The following is a 25,393-nucleotide window of genomic DNA, read 5'->3' as shown; positions in this document are numbered from 1 at the left end:
ACTCAAAGACAAGGGAGGGAATCTATGTGCAGAGCCAGAGGAAATGGGCGAAGTATTAAATGAGTACTTTGCGTCAGTATTCACCAACGAGGAGAACTTGGTGGATGATGAGTCTGGGAAAGGATGTGTAGATAGTTTGAGTCATGTTGAGATCAAAAAGGAGGAAGTATTGGGGTTCTTGAGAAACATTAAGATAGACAAGTTCCCAGGGTCTGATGGGATATACCCCAGAATACTGAGAGAGGCAAGGGAGGAAATTGCTGGGGCTTTGAGAGAAATCTTTGTATCCTCACTGGCTACAGGGGAGGTCCCAGAGGATTGGAGAATAGCCAATGTTGTTCCTTTGTTTAAGAAGGGCAGCAAGAATAATCCAGGTAATTACAGGCCGGTGAGCCTTATATCAGTGGTAGGGAAATTACTGGAGAGGATTCTTCGAGACAGGATTTATTCCCACGTGGAAATAAGCGAACGTATTAGTGAGAGGCAACATGGTTTTGTGAAGGGGGGGTCGTGTCTCACGAACTTGATCGAGTTTTTCGAGGAAGTGACGAAGATGATTGATGAGGGTAGGGCAGTGGATGTTATCTACATGGACTTCAGTAAGGCCTTTGACAAGATCCCTCATGGCAGACTGGTGTAGAAGGTGAAGTCGCATGGGATCAGAGGTGAGCTGGCAAGGTGGATACAAAACTGGCTTGGTCAAAAGACAGAGGGTAGCAGTGGAAGGGTGTGTTTCTGAATGGAGGGCTGTGACAAGTAGTGTTCCTCAGGGATCAGTGCTGGGACCTTTGCTGTTTGTAATATATATAAATGATTTGGAGCAAAATGTAATTGGATTGATTAGTAAGTTTGCAGACGACACAAAGGTGGTGGATTTGCGGATAGCGATGAGGACCATCAGAGGATACAGCAGGATATAGATCAGTTGGAGACTTGGGCGGAGAGATGGCAGATGGAGTTTAATCCGGACAAATGTGAGGTAATGCATTTGGAAGGTCTAATACAGATAGGAAATATACAGTAAATGGCAGAACCCTTAAGAGTATTGATAGGCAAAGGGATCTGGGTGTATAGGTACACAGATCACTGAAAGTGGCAATGCAGGTGGAGAAGGTAGTCAAGAAGGCATACGGCATGCTTGCCTTCATCGGCCGGGGTATTGAGTTTAGAAATTGGCTAGTCACGTTGCAGCTTTATGGATCCTTAGTTAGGCCACACTTGGAATATAGTGTTCAATTCTGATTGCCACACTACCAGAAGGATGTGGAAACTTTGGAGAGGGTACAGAGAAGATTTACCAGGATGTTGCCTGGTATGGAGGGCATTAGCTATGAGGAGAGGTTGGAGAAACTTGGTTTGTTCTCACTGGAGCGATGGAGGTTGAGGGGAGACCTGATAGAAGTCTACAAGATTATGAGAGGTATGGACAGAGTGGATAGTCAGAGGCTTTTTCCCAGGATGGAAGAGTCAATTACTAGGGGGCATAGGTTTAAAATGCAAGGGGCAAGGTATAAAAGAGATGTACAAGGCAGATGTTTTACACAGAGAGTGGTGGGTGCCTGGAACTCGTTGCCGGGGGAGATAGTGGAAGCGGATATGGTAGTGACCTTTAAGGGGCGTCTTGACAACTACGTGAATGAGATGGGAATAGAGGGATATGGTCCCCGGAAGGGTAGGGGGTTTTAGTTAAGTCGGGCAGCACAGTCGGTGCAGGCTTGGAGGGCTGAAGGGCCTGTTCATATGCTGTAATTTTCTTTGTTCTTTTGTTCACTAAGGCTTCTGTTGATTTGCTCCCTTTGTACCTACCTTGCTTTTCTTTCTTATTACGTCCTAAATTTTCCTAGATGTCCAAGGTTCTCTGGATCTATTGCTCCTACATTTCACACTAAAGCGAACATGTCCGGCCTGTGCTCTCTCCACTTTTTTGAATGTCCTCCACTGCTTGGTTGTATATTTTTCCACAACAGGCTATTCCCAGTCTACTTTGGCCAAATGCTGCATTATTCTCAGAAAATATGCCTTCCCCCAATCCAAAACCGTTTTTTGCGGACCATCTTTTTCCTTTCCCATAACAAACTTAAAACATACTGTGTTGTGGTCGCCATCACTAAAATGCTCCCCACTGTCATCTTGAATATATGTCCGGCTTCATTCCTCAGAATTAGATCCAGTACTGTGCCTTAAATCTTCTACATCGTGATATAAAAAGCTCTCCTGAATATATTTCACAAAATCTGCCCTCTCTAAACCCTTTACAATATGACTATTCCTGTTAATGTTGGGAATATTGAAATCCCCTGTTATAATACAATCTCAGCAATGTGACTACCCCCTTTCTGTTCCTAAACTCTACCATCAAGGCCTCATTTGGCGACCCTTCCAAGATGTCATTCCTCCTTACTGCAGTAACTGACTCCTTAATAATGCGGCACTCGAAGTATAATTTTTATGTGGTATTTCCAGGTCATGAAGCCAAGGAATATTCCCAGTTTTAATCAGTTCAAAACCAAAATGTGACTCAGAGTATTTCATGAAGATTCGTGTATACGTAGTTAGACAAGTGAGTTTAAAACAGCAAATGCTCGTGGAAAAGCCATTGATTAAAATTCTTAAAATAGTACATAATTATAAGACAAGACAACAAAGGTTTACATTGTTTTCCAGTTCGCAATACACTGAGATTCACAATTCTGTCAGAAGAGAGTCAGTCTGTTCACACCTGTCATCCAGTTCCTAGGCTCAGGTTGCTTCCATAAGCATGCTCTGATGTTAGAGCAACACCAGCCCTGGAATGACTACTCCTGTCCTCCAGGCCTTTCTTGCAGCTGCATTGCTCCTGATTCTTGAATTGAAAAGAATCTGGTTTTATTCTTAGCCAATAATATAAACCTTGGTTTGTGCTTATGTTATATGTAATTTGGCTGAGGTCGTAGCTTATAATGTTTACAGCTTTGCCTTTATGCTACAAGCTCTGTTTATAGTACAGTAAGTGCTCAGCCCAAATGTTGATTCTGTTTCTTAGACCCATTCAGATATGAACCAAGATTAAGCTTCCTGCTTTCATATTTGTTCAAGGACTAGAAATGCTAAAAGGGCAGTTGGTTAGATTGACATTTTAAATCATCTTGAAACATCTAAGTATATTCTGATCAAATTAAATAAAAAGCAATGGGAGCAACATTTTGGAATGAAGAAAGGAATGTGAATGGTAAAATCAGCAAGGATATTGTGGGGTTAGCCTGGAATTTGGTTCTCATGAAATCATGTGAAATGCATGTAACTCTTATCCTTTGCATGTGGCCTTTTTTGTCAGGAAATTATATGCCCAATTCATTATCAATGTGCTGCCGATACAGTAAAATCCTGCAATTGTTAAAATATTGAAGGTGCTGGAAATTTGAAATAAAAACAGAAAATGCTAGAAATACTCAGGTCAGGCAGTGCTTGTACCAGAATATAGTGTGTGTGGCGGGGTGGGGGTGATATTATTCTTATACCCTAGGGTGATGATATAGCATCATTAGGTTTACAGCAGTGTGACTCAGCTCCCCAAAATTAAAATATTTCGACCACCTTTGGGAGGTACTGATCTCACTCAACGTGAGAATGTTGAACTGAATTTGTAGCATGAGCATTTATTTTTTGAAGATCTGAATTGTGAAGTTGTAGTTGCTTCAATCTTCTAAAATACTTTGTACATATGTGCCAGAGTTGGTATGGTAACTTAAAAAATGCAAACAGGGCTATAAAGATACAAAAGATGTTCATGGCTGTGAGTTCACAGATGGGTTCAAAGTGTTGCCTATCTTCAGGAGCGGATAATCTGTAGTGGAAACTTCAATATAATTCTGTGGGATTTGAACCCTTTGCAATTACTCCTGGTATGCATCCAAATTGCTTTGTAATATTAGTTGCATGCGCTTTTAATTAGAAGTCCCTTTGGGACTTTTACACAAATTTTATAGATAAAATGAGGGTGATTTTCTAGCCATTGTGTGATTCCTAATGTTTACGTTAAATTAATAGCTAAATTTAATCCTGTTGATCTGAATCTCTTTAAAATAGTCATGCTGACCATTTAGTTCTCAGACCATCATTATTTAAAACTGTAGGTTTGAGTGTTCTAACTGATCCTGATTAATCATCAAGACAAAAAGCAAAATATTACATATGTTGGCAGTCTGAAATAATAAAACAAAAATGTTGGAAATACTCAGCAGGCTGCCCAGCATTTGTTGGGAAAGAAACAGTGTTCATTTTCAGGTCAATAATCTTTCATTAAAACAGATATTGCCTAACCTGATTAATCTTTTGTTGTCCCTTTTTTAGCTAGATTTCCTAATCCATTATTGTTTGAGTATTATCATCAACTTCGGTGTAAGCATCTAATGACCACAGGATACTGATTAACAGTTTAAATGGGTACCTATCCAGTTATCTATCTGGTTACATTTTTCTAATAGTCTCTGATTTGCAAAATAAATTACTGCATAACTGAACAAGGAGAGAATATAATTTATTCTGAGGCCATCATTTTAAAATATCTTTGTCCCCAAAGAAATACTGTAGAGAAAGAGATTATCATCCATTAGTATCTGTCTGCACTACAATTTCTAAGCAGGGGATAGATCATGTAATGTTTGGATAAGTTGTCATTGATTTAACAGAAAGCTTTCTATATTTTGCAGTATAGACTAATAATGGAGCTTGTGGTTTTACACCTTTTAAATGTAGCCAGTAGAAATGTGGAAATTAACAAGTGAAAATAATGGGGAAATGAAGAATCTATGGTCAAGGTGCAGTGTAAATCATTACTTTTTTCCTATGAAAATTAATTTCCCTGATATTGATGTACTCCTTGAAAGCTGTATGTAATTGTATTCAGAATTTAAAATATAAGATGAATTCTGAAGGCCGTCAATGCTCCTATTGGTGTCGGAATAATTGTTTGGGATTAAAATGTGTTACTTAGTCAAAACCAACTCAGTTACAAGTATTTAGCCATAGCTCAATAACACAAATAAAATATAACACTCAATAAACCTATTTAACTCTCTTCTAGGACATGCTCTGTGCAAGTAATATCTATTGTCAGGCAACTTCAAGGGTAAAACAATTGTCAATTTAATAATCCTCAACAGACAACATAAAAGTAGATTACTGCAGATGCTGGAACTTGAAATAAAAACAAAGAATGCTGGAAAATCTCAGCAGGTCTGACAGATTTGTGGAGAGAGAACAGAGCTAATATTTCGAGTCCAGATGACCCTTTGTCAGAGCTTTGATGAAGGATCATCCAGACACGAAATGTTAACAGAAAAACATAGTTTGCATTGAAATATGAGTTTTTGATTCGATTTAATATCAGTTCAGAATTGCAGTATCACAACTGGATTCAATTTAACAAAACGTATTGGTCTTAGCTGTTTAGAAGTTCACTATGCATTGGTCAAAGTTAATTTGCTACGTACTGTATAGAGTAAGAGGGCATATGAATACCAATCATATTTTTCAAATTGATGTTTTTGATATGTCAGGAAGCAGAGGTAGTTTTCAATGTTTGTATTGGTGGATATTAGAAATAAGGTATAGATTTAAGTGAATTTAATTCAGTGTTTCTGGGCAAGAAAGGGTAAACTCTAGTTTGATTCATGTTAAACAAAGGTATTTGCATGTATGGGGGTTTTGATTTCACTTCAAACGGTGTCTATTATACTTACACACAAGGACACAAGAAAAAGAAGCACGAGTAGGCCTCCAGACTCTCCACGTCTGCCCCGTCATTCAATACGATCATGGCTGATCTATGATGACCTCAGCTCCTTTTCAGTGCCATTTCCCCAAAGCCCACTATTCCTGCCAAGTCCATGGTACCACGTTTGGCTCAGCTGTACACTGTGACACACAAGACGACTGGAAGAGCAATAGTGAAAGGATTTGATTGTTAGGGGAATAGATAAAGTATTTCTGCAGCCAAAGACATGAATCTAGGATGGTATGTTGCCTCATCAAGGACATCAGGATGCAGAGGCATCCTGAGGGCCAAGGTGCGGAGCTGGTGAGCATAGAAAGAGGAGGATAAAGCAGAATACTGCATCGGAACATAGTTTTTTAAAATTAGTGTTACAAGTAGGCTTAGATTGACACCTGCAATGAAGTTATTGTGAAAATCCCCATGTCGCTCCACTCCGACACCTGTTTGGGTACAGTGAAGAAGAATTTAGCATGGCCAATGCACCTAACCAGCACGTCTTTCAAACTGTGGGAGGAAACCCATTCAGACACGGGGAGAATGTGCAGACTTCGCATAGACAGTGACCCAAGCCAGGAATCGAACCTGAGTCCCTGGAGCTGTAAGGAAGCAGTGCTTGCCACTGTGCCACCTTTGCTGGTGGGGCATGGTTGAGGTTTTAAATGAATGCTTTGCATCTGCCTTGACTGTTATGAAAGGAAGGTTTGATCTCCTCTCTGAGAACTAACACGCAACCACTCAAAGAGAAGTACCTCCCTTCATAATCTGTTAACTTGTGTGAGAAGGGGTAATATCTGCGTTGCAACAACTTTTAGTAGTCAAATCAAAGTAACTACTTAAGACTCTCTGAAAAAGCAACAAGTAACACTTTATTAATCTAACTAACAGTGAACAGATTAACTAAACTATTAACAATATGAGTAAAGCACTATTCTAATGGAATGCTGTTTAGATAAATACAATTCCCACTTATTAACAAAACAAAATAGAATTTCTAGTTACACTCAAAATATAACCAGGTTTTATCTTCCGGAATCTTCTGTCGTCTTTACCGAGTTCTTCTGACTTCACTATCTTCTGTTAGTACCTATGCGATTGAGATTATGCTTTCTTTTAAGACATTAATGTGACTGCTAAGCTGTTAGAGACAGTTGCTGGCTCTCTGTCTCTCTCTCTCTCTCTCTGGCTGTGAACTCTGGCAGAGGCTGGCTGGCAGAGCCAGTGGCTGTCTGGCTCTCTGGAGCTGGGAGCTGTGGCTCTTATACCCCTAATGACTTACAAAATCCCTACATAGGATTGATTTACGGGTTATCTAAACATCAAATTCAAATCTGATAGGCTGCTGCTATTCAAATGCCCAGTTTAAACTGGTTAAAATTCAAAAGAACAACCTGTTGTCTTGGCAGCACCATTGCCTAACCTCATGATACAATGTTTCACTCCATCTGCATCTCTTTTAATTCTCTAAGCATAGCAAAAACACTACCTTTTTTAACAGACCATGCAATTTTACAATTCTTAGCAGTTTATAAGTTTTTTATAATTTTACAAACACTAACTTCACAACATTATCAAGGAAGAAATGCTACACTAGTCATGGCGAAGAGGAGACAGCTCACACTTGAAAGGTTTAAAATTGACAAAGAGGAGGTACTGGATATGCAGTCTGTCCCTAAAGTTGATAAGGCACCAGCATTGGATGAGAGGCATCCAAAGATATTCAGGGAAGTAAAAGTGGAAATTGCAGTGGCACTGTCCATAGTTTTTGTTGTTTTTCTTAGCAACTAAAGGCCAGTCTGTTCAACCTCAGGGATGGGGGAGATTTTAGAAATGATAATTTGAGGCAAAAATTAAGTTGGTTGGGCAAATATGGGTTAATTAAGGAAAGCCAGCATGGATTTGATAAAAACAAATTGTTTGAGTTTTTTGATGAAGTAATGGTTGATGAGGGTAAGGTTGTTGATGTGGTGTTCAAGGATTTCCAAAATAAATTTGATACAGTACTGCACATCAAACTTATAAGTGAAGTTAGGCCTCATAGAATAACAGGACCAGTAGCGACATAGATATGAATTGCCTGAGGGACAGGAAACCGACAATAGTGGTGAACAGTTGTTATTTGGACTGGAGGAAACGTTTTCCAGTGAGGTTCCCCAGAGGTTGGTGTTAGGACCCTGCTCTTCCGGATATGTAATAATGACCTGGACATTGGTGAACAGGAGACCATTTCAAAATTCGCAAATAATATGAAACTCTAGAAGTATTATGGACTGTGATGAGGTTAGTGTAAAACTTCAGAAGGACATAGACAAGCTGGTGGATAACTGGCAAAAGAAATTTAATGCAGGTAAGTGTAAAATGATTCATTTTTGCCGAAAGAACGTATCAAGACAATGTAAAAGAAAGGGCACAATTCTAAAGGAGGGACTTGGAGTGAATATTTACCTAAATCACTGAAGGTAGCAGGACAGGTTGAGAGAGAACTTAATAAAGCATACAGCATCAAAGGCCTTATTAACAGGAGCATAGAGTACAAAAGCAAGAAGTTATGTTAAAATGGTATAAAACACAAGTTCAGCCTCCAAAAGAGAAAATGCTGGAAAATCTCAGCAGGTGTGGCAGCATCTGTAAGGAGAGAAAGGAGCTGACGTTTTGAGTCCAGATGACTCTTTGTCAAAGCTAAAAGGCATAGAAAGTGGGAGATATTTATACTGCAGGGTGAGGGTTTGAAAGATGAGTCATAGCCACAGAAACCAGGGGAAAAGGCTGCTAATGACTGCCCACAGAGAGAATAAAGGGTGTGAATGGTCAAACGGCAGAGAAGCTAAAATGAAGATGTTTGGGGGTGGGGGGGGGAGGTGGTGGTGCGGTGGGACAGAGGTAGAATTTAGAAAAGGGGAAGCAAAGGGAGAGAAAAGGTAAGGGAAGGGGGATAAAGTAGGGGGAAAGAGTGGGGGGGAAGAAAAATGACAAAAGACAATAAAGAAACAAAGGGTAGAGAACAGTAAAAAAATTAAATAAAATAGAATGAAGGGTCGAGGTGGGGTAGAGCAAATCATCTGAAGTTGTTGAATTTGATGTTGAGACCGGAAGGCTGTAAAGTGCCGAGCCGGAAGATGAGATGCTGTTCCTCCAGTTTGCGTTGAGCTTCACTGGAACATTGCAGCAAGACAAGAACAGACATGTGGCATGGGAGCAGGATCGTGTATTAAAATGGCAAGCAACTGGAAGGTCAGGGTCCTGATTGCGCACAGACCAAAGATACTCAGCAAAGTGATCACCCAGTCCATGCTTGGTCTCTCCGATATAGAGGAGACCACATTGGGAGCAGCGAATGCAATAGACCAAATTGAAAGAGGTGCAAGTGAAACACTGCTTAACCTGGAATGAATGTTTTGGACCTTGGAAGGTGAGCATGGAAGAGGTAAAGGGACAGGTGTTACACCTTCTGCGATTGCATAGGAAGGTGCCATGAGTGACAGGAGAGGTGTTGGGTGTAGTGGAGGAGTGGACTAGGTTATCCTGGAGGGAATGGTCTCTGCGGAATGCTGACAGAGGGAGTGAAGGGAAGGTGTGTTTGGTGGTGGCATCACGCTGGAGTTGGCGAAAATGGTGGAGGATTATGCTTTGCATGCAGAGGCTGGTGGGGTGAAATGTGAGAACAAGGGGGACTCTATCCTTACCTGTCAATATGACGCAGGACATCAGAGGAATCCTGGATGTAGATGGGGAGGGAATGGACCGGGAAGTGAGGATGGAGTCAAGGTAAGAGGAGATAAGTTCACAGTGGGGCAGGAGCATGCTGACACAATGGACCTACCAGGACTGTCCTTTTTGTGGATTTTGGGAAGTAGGTAGAAGCGGGCTGTCCATGGTTGGGAGACTGAGGTTGGGAGCTGAGGGGGAAGGCATCCAGAGGAAATGAGGTCAATGACGGTGTTGGAGATAATGGATTGATGTTCATGGCTTGATGCATTCCCTCACCCTGCAGTATAAATATCTCCCACTTTCTATGCCTTTTAGCTTTGACAAACGGTCATCTGGCCTCAACATCAGCTCTTTTCTCTCCTTGGAATGCGCTGCCTAAGAGTCCAGTGGAAATAGGTGCAATTGAGGCATTCAAGAGGGAATTGGATTATTATCTGAAAAGGACTACAGGGAGAAGCGGGGGAATAGCACCTGGTGAATTGCTCCTTCAGAGAGTCAGCAGATATGATGGGCCAAATGGTCTCCATCTGTGCTGTGAGTGAGAAGGGGCAAGTAAATGTCTTTCCATGACTTTCTGGTGCACACAACGGGACAAGGGCATCCCCTGAAGCACATCTCTTTGTTATCTTCATATTATTCTGTTTGATTTCAAACTGGTTGTTGAGCACAGTTGAGATTATGGAGACCAGATGATTTATATGCACAAGCTGGAAAAGATTACTTTATTATACAGAATATGGATCTTCTACAAAGTTCCATGAAAAAACTTGGAAAGAAGTTTGTTTTTAAAGCAGATTAAATCTTTCAAACAAAATTAAGAGAAACATAGGGCAAGATATTAAATAAGACCTTAAGAAATCTGAGCATGTTCTGATCTCCATAGGGACCCATTCACGGTGTAAAGATAAATTTGAATTTGCAGTTATCTTAAAGGATGACACGTCAAGATTTCACATTTTAAGATAAATGTTACTGTATCAGTTAAACCACCCAGGTTTACTGCCACAAAGCGTCCAGCCGAGGTCACATGACTTCTTTCATTAATCCTACATTTAAAGATATAGTGAATTTTATAATCTAATAGAATCATAGAATCCTACAGTGCAGAAGGATACATCGGCTCATCAAGTCTGCACTGACCACAATCCCACCCCCATAACCCCAAGCATTTACCCCAGCTAGACCCCCCAACACTAAATGGCAATTTAGCATAGCCAATCCACCTAATCAGCACATCTTTGGACTGTGGGAGGAAACCGGAGCACCTGGAAGAAAACCACGCAGACATGGGGAGAATGTGCAAACTCCACACAGACAGTGACCCAAGCTGGGAATTGAACTCGGGTCCCTGACGTTGTGAGGCCATGATGTGGAGATGCTGGCATTGGACTGGGTAAGCACAGTAAGAAGTCTCACAACACCAGATTAAAGTCCAATTTATTGGACTTTAACCTGGTGTTGTGAGGCAGCAGTGCTAACCACTGTGCCACCCTATAAATTATTAGCATTTCAGTGGCCAAGAGTCTCTTCTTCCCTGTTGCTTTTTGCAACAGAATCGGCTACGGGGGGAGGGGCAACCTCTTCTGTATCTCCAGCTATTTTCATGGTGAGCACCGTGCCACCCTATTAATCCTATAAACCCCCCCAAAGAATATGGAGTCCATAACTGCTCAGAATATTCTAGGCAGTCTCATCCCCAATTAAAGCAAGACTTCTTTATTCTTGTTCTTTGATCCCCTTACGATAAAGTCGAAATTCTGTTTGATTTCTTAATTGTTTGCAGTATCTGCATGCTAACTTTTTGGGTTCCTTGTATAAGTGCACCCAAGTATCTCTGAACATCAGCATTCACAAGTTTCACATCCTTTTTAAAAAAATTATGCTTTTCTATTCTTGTGACCGAAGTCTCACTTCTGACTCCAAGTAGCTGGTAGTGGACACCAGTGATCTTTGCTGGGATCTCAACTCAGCAGTCATGCAAAACTAAGTGAGGGACTCATCCATTTCAGCTAGAATGGTGTGGGGACATCACTCCTTGTAATGTGCATGAAGACTGGGAACAGCAAAAGGACAAAATATTTCTACAGGTGACTAGGACAAAGGCTCAGAAGGCGGAGACCAGCAAGATGTGTGGCACACCCAAGAACACCGTCATGGTTAATAAGATAATGTGACCAGTCACCTATGAAGAGTCTGGGATCACTTACAGTATTATCATGGAAAGCCATAGTCAAAGAATGGGAGATGACAAAAGAGGTTGCCCCTCCCCCCGGTAGCAAATTCTGTTGCAAAAAGCCACAGGGAAGAAGAGGCTCTTGCCCAATGAAATGCTAACAAATTTAAGATCAAGTTGCCTCAGCTCATGAGAGGTCAGCTTCTGAGCTTGTTACAGTCAATGGAAGAAGAGGCTTCTTGAGAATAAGAACATAGAATATAGAGATTTTAGATCAAGCAGGTAAGCTTGATAACTGTAAACAAGTAATAGACACTGCATTGACTTACTGGGACTTACAGAGCTAAGATGGTTAAAATCTACTCAGATGGAACAGAAGAAATCATGTTATCATAGAATCCCTATAGTACAGAAGGAGGCCATTCGGCCCATCGCGTCTGCACTGACCAAAATCCCACCCAGGCCCTATTCCCGTAAACCCACATATTTACCCTGCTAATTCCCATGACACTAGGGTCAATTTAGCATAGCCAATCAAACCTAACCCACTGAAGGATGAGAAGCATAGGAATGGAGTAGGAATCCTAATAAACAACTGATAGAAAAGATCAGTTCCAGGTTACTGGTGAACCTCAAAGAGTGATTATGATTACAATTGAAGGAAAGCTTTTGATCTGAATTGTCATACAAGTTTATATCCTGAGACAAGATCACAGTGAGCAAGAAATAGAGGCATTTTATGGTGACATCCTGAAGTGCTATGATCAAAACAAATCAACTGATGTGATAATTGTAATGGATAATTTAAATGTTAAAGTTGGTGAGGAACTTCAGGAACACAAGTTGGTCAAAATGCCTTGTATCAAGAAATGAAAGAGGAGAGACTGATACAATTTTTCAAGAAAATTATCTGATGGCGACAAACAACCTTCTTTAAACAACCAAAAAGACTGTACACTTGGAAAAGTCCAAGAAAGGTGTATAGAAATGAAATAGATAAAGTGATGATGAAACAATGTTTTAGGAACAGTATAAAGAACATTGATATGTATCCTGGCATGGATATATATGCACATCATTGTCTCCTTCCAGCAAAAATTAAGATGAAACTGAAAATATTAAAAAAGAAAAAGATGTGCGACAATTTAGACTGCGACATATTGAAGGATGAGAACATCAAAGAGGCATTCGCTGTTAAAGTTAAAAAACAAGTATTAATGTCATCTCAGGACTGTGAAGTCCAAGCAAATGGGGGTCTCAGAAGCAGAAATAGAAAGCACATGGAAAGATATGGAAGAGAAATTAAATTTTACCAAAACAGTAAAGAGACAGATGGGATGATAGGGGAAAGAAACACACCTGAGTATGATAAAATTGTGAAGAAAATAAATAAGACTAAAGAGAAATGATATGTTGAGATGTGTGATAAAGTATTAGACGAGGAAAGAAATTAGCATTGTGCACCAGAAGCTGAAATCTTTGGCAGATAGAAAGAGATAACAACAGATTGTGGGTACATGAAAGACAAAGTTAATATTGTGTGAAAGGGAGGCAGAGCAAAAAGATAGATGGAATATACAGTACATCCCTGTCTACTGTTGTTTTACTTTAATGTCAATAAGTCAGTGTTACCAGTAATATCGTTGAGCAACATTTTAATGTCGTTTCCTGTATGACCGATGAGCATTTTGGAATGGCCTTTCCTGTTCTCTGATTCTCCGACTAAATTGTAACTGCCCCAGCTCGGCATCCTGCACCATCGGGACTCGTGATTCCACAACCTCAGAACAGATCTGGATCTTGAATGAGGGAAGCACTAAGGGTGAGTCAGGCACAGGGAGAGGTCGCAAGTTGGAGGTTCGGCCATAGGGAAAGGTTGCAAGTCAGGGAGGGGGCAATTTTGCAAGTTGGAGGGTTGAGGACGGGGAGAGAATGCAAGTTGGCGAGTCAGGAAGAGGGAGCATCTACAATTATCAGGAGGTTTGGGAAGCAGAACAGGCGGTCAGCTGCAGGAACTGTAAGTAGAAAGAAGCATTTTTCTTTATATATATATTTTTTAGATTTATTTCATATACCAGTGTAGGAATTCAGCAATGTAAAGTATTTCAACTTTCAGGGTTTAATGTTTACTTCTGATAAGGAAAGTTCTACAGAGCCTAACTCCAGGTTTAAAGTTTATTCATTAGTGTCACAAATATGCTTACATTAACACTGCAATTAAGTTACTGTGAAAATCCCCGAGTCGCCACTCTGGCGCCTGTTTGGGTACACTGAGGGTGAGTTTAGTATGGCCAATGCACCTAACCAGCACATCTTTCAGACTGTGGAAGGAAACCAGAGCAGCCGGAGGAAACCCACGCAGACACGGGGAGAATGTGCAGACTCTGCACAGACAGTAACCCAAGCCGGGAATTGAATCCGGGTCTCTGGTGCTGTGAGGCATGATGTGGAGATGCCGGCGTTGGACTGGGGTAAACACAGTAAGAAGTTTAACAACACCAGGTTAAAGTCCAACAGGTTTATTTGGTAGCAAAAGCCACACAAGCTTTCGGAGCTCCAAGCCCCTTCTTCAGGTGAGTGGGAATTCTGTTCACAAACAGGGCATATAAAGACACAGACTCAATTTACATGAATAATGGTTGGAATGCGAATACTTACAGCTAATCAAGTCTTTAAGATACAAACAACGTGAGTGGAGAGAGCATCAAGACAGGCTAAAAAGATGTGTATTGCCTCCAGACAAGACAGCCAGTGAAACTCTGCAGGTCCAGGCAAGCTGTGGGGGTTACAAATAGTGTGACATGAACCCAATAGCCCGGTTAAGGGAGCAGTGCTAGCCACTGTGCTGCCCGGTGATTCGTATGAAATTGATTCCTTTGGAACTGATGTTTCACTTAAAGTTGTTTAATTTAAAGTTGCAAATTTCAGGGATGCAATCCATTAACTTAGGTGAGAACTTGCGTAAGTGAATTGTCTGATGATCCAACTGGAGGGAGTCCATTCCCTCCAGGTGTAAATTGTCCTATCAGTAGAAACAGCTTAGGTAGACGATTGAGAGATCAATGGAGGTGTACAGATGCTAAGTACTCAAGTCAAGGAATTTGAGAGGTGCAGACAGCCAAATCCGCAGGATGAAATATTAAAGTGGCGAAAGGGAATAATTGTCAGTGCCATCAGGGGGAAGGAGGCGAGTTTTCTACCTACAGCCCAGGGGTCTAGTTTTACATCTGCAGCCTGAGAGGCTAGCTTTCCAACTCCAGCTTGAGAGGCTAGTTCCATCTAACAACCAGGGAGGTTAGAGAGAGGCCAGTTTTCATCAATGATTCAGAACCAAAGCATATTGCAGAAATTCTTCTTAACGATGCAAGTTCGAACCTTTGCTGATCCAACAGGAGATGGTGTCCCAGATCTGATTAAGTTGTATCGTGTGGTAACTATGAGCTGGACTTGACTTATCGAGTTACTAAATTTAGATGTTGTTTTGGGAAAAGGGGTGTCTCGGTGAATTCAGGGAATGTGGGTGTAGTTTGAGATCGAGAGATAATCTCAGAGAAACAATCTGTGTTTAATCATTCTTATTCTTAATTCTCATAGAGTATTATAGTCTTTCTTGTCGTGTATTACTTTTTATTAATTGTTCACATAAAGACTGGACTGTTTTCTCACTGGGTTGCATGTTGTTAGAGATAAACAAACATACACCACTACAAACCAGTGTTTCAAGTTGGGACATGCTCACATATAGCTTCAGTGGGGTTTGTAATAACAGAAAGAAATAATAACATTTTTGAAGCAGAAATTGGTGGGACACATTCTGGACTTAGACCTGGAGTAGGAACAAGAGGGGGAATACTTCACCCATGAACAATCATCGATAAATATCCATAAATAAGATAAGTTTTCTTTTTTATATATATATACTTGATAGACTATGGAAAAAACATTTGATCGTGTTTATCACTGAAAGCTAAGAAACATGCTTTTGAAATGTGATGTTGACAGCAAAGATATGAGATTTATCAAGAGCATATGTAACAGGCTTGTCCAAACTATGGCCTGTGGGCCAAAACCCCTCTATAAGACCCCGGAGCTGGATTTGAAAATGCTGGTCAAACAGATAAGTCACGATGGAAGATTGTTCAAGTGGGACGCTCCTCCAATCACAGGCTGTTTCTGGGCATGTCATTATAGGAAAGAATTTTCATCTTTGTTTTACATCCACCTGAATAGCTGTTAGCAACAAACACAAGAGAGAAGGGTAATCAGTCTATATAATCAATTTCATGTTGTCACCTCCAACAACACAGTTCTCCCTCAATAGCCATTTTCCATAATATAATAATTATAAAGTTCAGTTCTTGTTTAATTATTCCTTTTGCTTTTGTTTTAGGTACAGCAGGAGTTACGTGGTGGAAGGGGAGCCATACGCTGGTTATGACAGACACAATGCTGAAGTATCTGCTTTCCATCTGGATCGGTACTGTACATATTACATATTTTTTGTAGAAAGGTAGTACAAGAATTGCAAGTGTGCAAGCATTCTGATGAAATCAATATGCAATTGAAAACTGTTTCACCTTCACTCTTTATCCAACATTAGAAGACAGTGCCAGTTAGCCATTCTTTGTGTATATGTTTTCATAGTCCAAGCTCACATCCCCCTATGCGGCAATAATATGATTAAAAACTGCAGTAAGTTTTTCTTCTTGCTAGCGCTGTTGATGCTGTATTGGTGATGTAAGTATTAATAAAGGAAAATACTGTTTCTGTTACCATGTGGAACAGGATCACTAAATCATAGAATCCCTACTGTGCAGAAGGAAGCCATTAGGTCCATTGAGTCTGCACGAACCCTCTGAAAAAGCACCAAGGCCCACTCTCCCACCCTATCCCCATAACTCTGCGTATTTTACCATGGCTAATCCACTTAACCTGCGCCTCTTTGGACTGTGGGAGGAAACCAGAGCACCCGGAGGAAACCCATGCAGACACTGGGAGTATGCGCAAACTCCCCACAGATAGTAACCCAAGGCTGGAATTGAACCCAGGCCCCTGGCACTGTGAGGCAGCAGTGCTAATCACTGTGCCATTGTTCCCTACTGTTCAGAGATATTATGCTAAATTTCATTATATTTTGCCCTGCTATCAAGATACTTCCATACATGATGAAAGGGAAGAATTCTGAAAATATACAACAAATTGATCAGTACATATAATGAAAGAAATATTGAGTGAGGACCCTTTGGATTTCGTTTTTTGCCAGTTATATCAGAGAGTATCTTAAGATATGTCATTAAAAACCAGGTAGTGGGAAAGAGAAAGCTGACCAGGCTGGCTGGAGAGTTTACAACTAGGAGTTACAGTCTCAGGATAACGGGTCACCAATTTAGGACTGTGAATTGAGGAAAACTTCTTTCACTTGGAGTTATTGGAATTCTCTACCTGATAGGGTTATGGATGCTTCGTTGTCGAGTATATTTAAGACTGAGATTGTTAGATTTTTGGACACTAAAGGTATCAAGATATGGGGAAGGACAGGAAAGTGAAACAGAAGTAGAAGATCAGCCATGACCTTATTGAATGGCAAAGCAGGCATGAGGGACCGTATGGTCTACTCCTCCTGTTTCTTATGCTCTTGTATGTTACTTTTGCTGATGGGTCTTTGGCCTTGACAATGGTTTGAGAACAGAAAGGACAAGCATTTCATCTGCTGCAATAGTGTGAAATTATCAGAAAAGCATTGTTTGGAAGTGGAGGTGATAATGGAATAAATGAACAGTTATCTCTTCAAGAACTCGAACACTATTGTTGAAGGTGATTTTGAGGCTCAAGTTTAATAGTGACCTAAATGGAATGCAATTCCAGCAACACCCCAGAGTTTACTGGTCCTATAACTAAACAGGAGAGTTGGAGGTGTTAATTGAGCACCCTGATGCAGTCTCGCCTGTCTCAGACAAAAAATGTTGTTTTTAACTAGAGCTGAGCCGCACAGGTAATATCATGAGTAGGTTTGAGTGTAGGAAGGCAATTGATTTGTAGATCCCAAATTCTCATTCCTGTTCTTTCTGACTCACAATTTGTTTTGGGCTCTTACTCTTCTCTTGATCCTATGACCAATTTTCTTTCAGTTTGAATTCTAAGGGTCTAATTTTAACTCTGTGTAAGATGGTGAGTTTTGAATTGGTGAAAACCTTGCCCAAAGTCTTGATTGAGTTAGAAGTTCCTTTAGCAGAACATCCAGAAGACTTGTAAAGGTTTGCAGTTCATACCATAAACTGCTCTCCTGATATCTGAAACCTGACACTGCTTGTGGATGATGCAGCTGAAGGGCAACTTACAGATGATGAAAAGGAGGCAATCTAATTCTAATTCCAATTCTATGTTTCTCATAGAATAGAATCACAGAATCACTACAGTGCAGAAGGAGGCCATTCGGCCCATCGAGTCATCACCGACCACAATCCCACCCAGGCCCTATTCCCAAACCCGACATATTTACTCTGCTAATCCTCCTGACATTGGGGTCAATTTAGCATGGCCAATCAACCTAACCCACACATGTTTGGACTGTGGGAAGAAACCAGAGCATCCGGAGGAAACCCATGCAGACGTGAGGAGAATGTGCAATCTCCACATAGGTAGCGACCCAAGGCCGGAATTGAACCCAGATCCCTGGTGCTGTGAGGCAGCAGTGCTAACCACCGTGCCGCCCTGGTTTCTGATGTAGCATAATTTTTAAAATTCATTTGCGGGTCATGGGCGTCGCTGGCTGGCCAGCATTTATTCCCCATCCCTGGGCGGCACGGAAGCACAGTGGTTAGCACTGCTGCTTCACAGCTCCAGGGACCTGGGTTCTATTCCCGGTTTGGGTCACTGTCTGTGTGGAGTTCGCACATTCTCCTCGTGTCTGCGTGGGTTTCCTCCGGGTGCTCCGGTTTCTTCCCACAGTCCAAAGACGTGCGGGTTAGGTTGATTGGCCATGCTAAAATTGCCCCTTAGTGTCCTGAGATGCATAGGTTAGAGGGATTAGCGGGGTAAATATGTAGGGATATGGGGTTAGGGCCTGGGTGGGATTGTGGTCGGTGCAGACTCGATGGGCCAAATGGCCTCTTTCTGCACTGTAGGGTTTCTATGATTCTAGTTGCCCCTGAAAAGGTGGTGGTGAGCTGTCTTCTTGAATCGCTGCAGTGGGTTGACCCACGATGCCGTTAGGGAGGGAGTTCCAGGATCTTGACCCAGTGACTGCGAAGGAATGGCGATATATTTCCAAGTCAGGACGATGAGTGGCTTGGAGGGGAACTTGCAGATGATGGTGGTGTTTCCATGTATCTGCTGCCCTTGTCCTTCTAGATGGAAGTGGTCGTGGGTTTGGAAGGTGCTGTCTAAGGATCTTTGGTGAATTGCTGCAGTGCATCTTGTAGATAGTACACACTGCTGCTACTAAGCATAGGTAGTGGAGGGAGAGGATGTTTGTAGATGTGGTGCCAATCATAATGTTGTACACCTCAATCATGTCACCCCTCAGCCTTCTTTGTTCCAAAGAAAATAACTCCAAACTATCCAATCTCTCCTCATAGCTACACATTTCTAGCCCTGGCAACATTCTCGTAAACCCCCTCTGCACTCTTCAGAGTAATTATGTCCTTCCTGTAACATGATGACCAGAACTGTACATAATAGTCCAGTTGTGGCCTCACCAGTGTTTTTCCAACATTATATCCTTACTTTTATATTCTATACTTCTGCCAATTAAGGAGAACATTCCCAATGCCTTCTCTACAATCTTGCCTATTTGAACTGCTGCCTTTAGGGATCTCTATACTTGTATGCCAAAATCTCTCACTTCATGTACCCTTCTTAGTATATTCCCATTTATTGTGTATTCCTATAACTGTTTGACCTCCCTAAATGCATACCATCACCTCTCTATATAGGACAGAGGGAGAGATTCTCAGCAGGAGTACTGAGGGTGAGTAAAGTGTTGTGGTTTATTTATTTAATCCGTTTTTTCGTGGGCTTTTTTCAAGGGTTTAAACTCTGAGGAAGTGGGAGTAGGCTGCAGGGGATTCTGGGAGATTGTGTTTTTTTAGTATAAAAGTCACTATACAGCGGGCAGCGTTGGGAGTGGGCAGTGGAGTGAGTGGGAAGTTGAGTGAAAGCTGTCAGGGCTTTGGCTCACAGGGCTTCGGGGGAAAGGGCGAGGCAGAGTAAGTTATTTTTATCCAAACCTATATAGGATAAGGGTAACTATGAATGATAGGCCAGTTCGGTGCTTCCGGTGTGGGATGTGGGAGTTCCTGGAAACACCTAGCCTCCCGGAGGTTCACATTTGCGCCAGGTGCGTGGAACTGCAGCTCCTGAGGGACCGCGTCACGGAACTGGAGCTGGCAGATTGCTGACCTTGGTCTAGTCAGGGAGAATGAGAGAATAATTGACATGAGTTATAGGGAACTAGTTACACCGGGGCATCGGGAGGAAGACACGTGGGTCACAGTTAGGAGGAGTAAAAGTCAGAAGGGTAATGTACCAGAGAGTATTCCAGTGGCTGTCTCTCATAATAGGAAGGGCTCGGCGACGGGTGTGACAGGGGAGGGGAGTGAGCAATTAGTGGAGGGGTCACCTGTGGTTGTCCCCCTCCAAAACAAGTATATTGTTTTGGATAGTGTGGAGGAGGATGACTCTCCAGGGGTAAGCCACAGTGACCAGGTCACTGGCACAGAGTCAGGCTCTGTGGCCCGGAAAGGAAAGAGAGGGGTTAGGAGAGCAATAGTGGTGGGGGATGCATCGGTTAGAGGCACGGACAGGCGATTCTGTGGGTGCGAACGGGACTCCAGGATGGTAGTCTGCCTACCTGGTGCTGGGGTAATGGATGTCTCCAAGCGGATAGGAGGCATCTTAAAAGGGGAAGATAAAGAAACGGATGTCATTGTACACATTGGTGCAAATGACGTAGATAGGAAGAGCAGGGGGATCCTACGAGAGCAATTCAGGGAGTTGGGAAATAGACTAAAAAGTAGGGCCTCCAGGGTGGCCATCTCTGGGCTGCTCCCAATGCCTCGTGCCAGTGAGGCTAAGAATAGGGAGTTAGTACAATTGAATGCTTGGCTAAAGGACTGGTCCAGGAGGGAGGGCTTCATTTTCTTAGATCAATGGGAAGTTTTCAGGAGAGGATGGCACCTGTACAAGAAGGACGGGTCACAACTAAGTTGGAAGGGCACAAATATCCTGGCTGGGAGTTTTGCTAGTGCAGTTCGGGGGGGTTTAAACTAGTATGGCAGGGGGGTGGGGATCAAAATATTAGGTCTACAAGTGTAGAGGCTGGGGACGAGCTTGGGGCTGGGACAAGGCTGGCAAAGAAGAAGAGCACTCTGGGGGAGGATGACCTCACTGGGCCTGGAGGTCTGGAGTGCTTATACTTCAATGCAAGGAGCGTAGCAGGCAAGACAGACGAACGTAGGGCCTTAATGCTCACGAGGAATTTGGATGTGGTTGCGGTGACAGAGACTTGGTTGAAAGAGGGACAGGACTGGCAGCTGAATATTCCGGGGTATAACTGTTTTAGGCGAGACAGAGGAGGGGCCAAAAGAGGTGGGGGAGTAGCAGTATTAGTTGGAGAGCATATTACAGCGGTGCAGAGGGAGGACAATTTAGAGGGGTCATGTAACGAGTCACTCTGGGTGGAGCTTAGAAACAGGAAGAGCGCAGTCACTATGTTGGGGGTATACTACAGGCCCCCCAACAGCCCAAGGGAAGTGGAAGAACGGATATGTCAGGAGATACTGGATAGGTGCAGAAAAAATAGGGTTGTTGTAGTGGGAGACTTCAATTTCCCTGGTATAGACTGGAAATCACTGAGAGCTGGGACTCTGAATGGGGAGGAATTTGTAAAATGCGTACAGGAGGGTTCTTTGGAACAATATGTAGATAGCCCGACTAGAGAGGGGGCTATACTGGACCTAGTACTGGGGAATGAGCCCGGTCAGGTCTTCAAAGTTTCGGTAGGGGAACATGTGGCAGATAGTGACCACAATTCTGTTAGCTTTAGGAAAGTGATGGAAAAGGATGAATGGTGTCCCACGGGTAAGGTGTTGGATTGGGGGAAGGCTAACTTTAGTGGGATTAGGCAGAAATTGGCAGCTCTTGATTGGGAGAGGCTGTTTGAGGGTAAATCCACATCTGGCATGTGGGAGTCTTTTAAGGAACAGTTGTTAGGGCTACAGGACAGGCATGTGCCTGTAAAAGAGGATAGGAAGGGTAGGATTCGAGAACCGTGGATAACCAGGGAAATTGAGGGACTGGTCAAAAAGAAAAGAGAGGCGTATGTTAGGTCCAGGCAGCTAAAAACGGAGGGAGCTCTGGAGGAGTACAAAGAAAGTAGGAAAGAGCTCAAATGGGGAATTAGAAGGGCAAAAAGGGGTCACGAAATGTCCTTGGCAGACAGGATTAAGGAGAATTCCAAGGCATTTTATTCATACGTTAGGAACAAAAGGGTTGTCAGGGAAAAAATCGGACCTCTCAGGGACAAAAGTAGGGAATTATGCTTGGAGCCCAAAGAAGTAGGGGAGATCCTAAATGAATACTTTGCGTCGGTATTCACAAAGGAGAGGGATGTGTTGACTGGGAGTGTCTCGGAGGAGAGTGTTGAACCATTGGAGAAAATCTCCATTACAAGGGAGGAAGTGTTAGGTTTGTTAGAGAATATAAAGACTGACAAATCCCCAGGGCCTGATGGAATCTATCCAAGGCTGCTCAGGGAGACGAGAGATGAAATCGCTGGGCCTCTGACGTAAATCTTTGTCTCGTCACTGGACACAGGTGAGGTCCCAGAGGATTGGAGGATAGCTAATGTGGTCCCATTATTTAAGAAGGGTAGGAAGGATAACCCGGGTAATTATAGGCCAGTGAGCTTGACGTCCGTGGTGGGGAAGTTGTTGGAGAAGATTCTTATTAGGATGTATGCGCATTTAGAAAGGAATAAACTCATTAACAATAGTCAGCATGGTTTTGTGAGAGGGAGGTCATGCCTCACTAACCTGGTGGAGTTTTTTTGAAGAAGTGACTAGAATGGTTGACGAGGGAAGGGCCGTGGATGTCGTCTATATGGACTTTAGTAAAGCGTTTGACAAAGTCCCTCATGGTAGGCTGGTGCAAAAGGTTGGATCTCATGGGATAAAGGGGGAGGTGGCTAGATGGGTGGAGAACTGGCTTGGTCACAGAAGACAGAGGGTGGTAGTGGAAGGGTCGTTTTCCGGCTGGAGGCCTGTGACTAGTGGTGTTCCGCAGGGCTCTGTATTGGGACCTCTGCTGTTTGTGATTTATATAAACGATCTGGAAGAAGGTGTAACTGGGGTGATCAGTAAGTTTGCGGACGACACAAAATTGGCAGGACTTGCAGATAGTGAGGAGCATTGTCAGAGGCTACAGAAGGATATAGATAGGCTGGAAATTTGGGCAAAGAAATGGCAGATGGAGTTCAATCCTGATAAATGCGAAGTGATGCATTTTGGTAGAAATAATGTAGGGAGGAGCTATACGATAAATGGCAGAACCATAAAGGGTATAGATACGCAGAGGGACCTGGGTGTGCAAGTCCACAGATCCTTGAAGGTGACGTCACAGGTGGAGAAGGTGGTGAAGAAGGCATATGGCATGCTTGCCTTTATAGGATGGGGCATAGAGTATAAAAGTTGGGGTCTGATGTTGCAGATGTATAGAACGTTGGTTTGGCCGCATTTGGAATACTGTGTCCAGTTCTGGTCGCCACACTACCAGAAAGACGTGGAGGCTTTGGAGAGAGTACAGAGGAGGTTTACCAGGATGTTGCCTGGTATGGAGGGGCTTAGTTATGAGGAGAGATTGGGTAAAACTGGGGTTGTTCTCCCTGGAAAGCCGGAGGATGAGGGGAGACTTAATAGAGGTGTATAAAATTATGAAAGGCATAGATAGGGTGAACGGTGGGAAGCTTTTCCCCAGGTCGGTGGTGACGTTCACGAGGGGTCATAGGTTCAAGGTGAAGGGGGGGAGGTTTAATACAGGTATCAGAAGGACATATTTTACACAGAGGGTAGTGGGGGCCTGGAATGCGCTGCCAGGCAAGGTGGTGGAGGCGGACACACTGGGAACGTTTAAGACTTGTCTAGATAGCCATATGAACGGAGTGGGAATGGAGGGATACAAAAGAATGGTCTAGTTTGGACCAGGGAGTGGCACGGGCTTGGAGGGCCGAAGGGCCTGTTCCTGTGCTGTATTGTTCATTGTTCTTTGTTATGCTTTGTTAAAAACTCTAGGCTTGGCGTTCATTTGAGTTACCTTCAATTTCAGTAAAAATCCATCATTTGTTTCTGAACATAGATGTATGCTTAGCGGTAATGAGCAAAGGAGAACAGGTAGTGGGGCGTATTGAGTCAAAATAGTGAGGTCATCCGGCTACTTCACAAATCATTGGTGATGTGGGAAGTTCTGATTGCCTTGGTACAAAAAGGATATTTGAGCTGATGAAAGACACAGAAGAAAGCAACCAGGGTGATTGCGAAATTTAATTACAAAGATTATGTAAATTGGGCATTTCCTCACTGGAAAGTAGAAGGTTGAGAGATGATATGATTGCTGCTGTTAGGCTTCTAAAAAGATTAGAAAACATAGACCATGATGAACTATTCATGGTGCCCAGACCAGTAGAAATAAAGGACAAAATTGTCCTGGAAAGCGATGGGGGCTTTGGGGGGCGGGGTGGGGCAGCGGTTAAATTCCAAATTAATTGCGGAAATAATATTTCAGAGAGCAAGTAAGTGGTCAATCTAAGAAATAGGTTCTTGGGGAGATGGTGAAAACAATATTGATTCATTCCGATGCAAATTAGTTGGATTTCTTTCAGAAAGTAACATTTCTGGATACATTATGTGAATAAATTGAGAAATGCAGCATCTGAACTGTAAGATGCAGAAATCCAGAAGTCTGGTGCCTTGCTGATTGATTTGGCATTGAAATACTTCTGAAGTCAAGTGTTGAGTTTCATTCCTTCAGATTTTAAATATAGTTGGAAATATAAAAATTGCTTTTTGAAAATTTTCTGCTCGTCTATACACTTCTTGGCTTCGACTCCACATGTTAAGGTTAGGATCCCTCACAAACAGCGCTTAAGACATGCCTACATGTTTCCTCAACTGGGGAAACATGTAGACATCCCTTACCTTCCATCCCAGAACCTTAACAGGGCCCATCTTGTTCTCACTTTTGATCCAACCAGCTTCCACATTCAAAGGATCATTCTCTGCCAACTCCAGCATTATGCCACCACTAAATGTTTCCTCCCCTCACGCCCTATCAGCATTCTGCAGAGTCCACTCCCTCTATAGCACCCTGGTCCATTCCTCCATTGCTCCCAACCCTTCATCCTCTTCCCATTGCACCTTCCCACCCAATCACAGAAAGTTCAACAGCTCCAACTTTACTTTCTCTCTCATCATTGTCTGAGGGCCCAAACACTCATTTCAGGCAATGCAGTATTTCACTTGCACCTCCTGCAATTTGGTCTATGCTGCTCCCAATGTGGTGGTCTCTACATTGGGGAGACCAAACGCAGACTAGATGACTGATTTGTGGAATACCTTTGCTTCATCTGCAAGCATGACCCCAACCTTCCAGTCGCTTGCCATTTCATTCAGCATCTTGCTGTCATGCCCACATGTCCAGCCTTGGCCTGCTGCAATGTTCCAGTGAAGTCAAACGTGTACTGGAAAAACAATACCTTACTTTCTAGG

General features: G+C 42.6%; 1 protein-coding gene across 11 annotated transcripts in view; it reads left to right on the top strand.

Annotated features, from left to right (window-relative positions):
- Positions 1–25,393, top strand: part of fam20b (FAM20B glycosaminoglycan xylosylkinase) — a 199,945-nt gene that overhangs the window by 110,632 nt on the left and 63,920 nt on the right. For all 11 annotated transcript variants that reach the window (XM_078218002.1, XM_078217998.1, XM_078217994.1 and 8 more), the window contains one exon: positions 16,024–16,110. In XM_078218002.1, the coding sequence (XP_078074128.1) occupies positions 16,024–16,110 (87 nt within the window). The remainder of the gene's footprint in view (positions 1–16,023; positions 16,111–25,393) is intronic.

Source organism: Mustelus asterias, chromosome 8, assembly GCF_964213995.1.
Source record: "Mustelus asterias chromosome 8, sMusAst1.hap1.1, whole genome shotgun sequence".
In the NCBI taxonomy this organism is placed as follows: domain Eukaryota; kingdom Metazoa; phylum Chordata; class Chondrichthyes; order Carcharhiniformes; family Triakidae; genus Mustelus; species Mustelus asterias.
The sequence above is the reverse complement of the archived record's forward strand: the minus strand, read 5'-3'. Positions and strand labels throughout refer to the sequence as shown.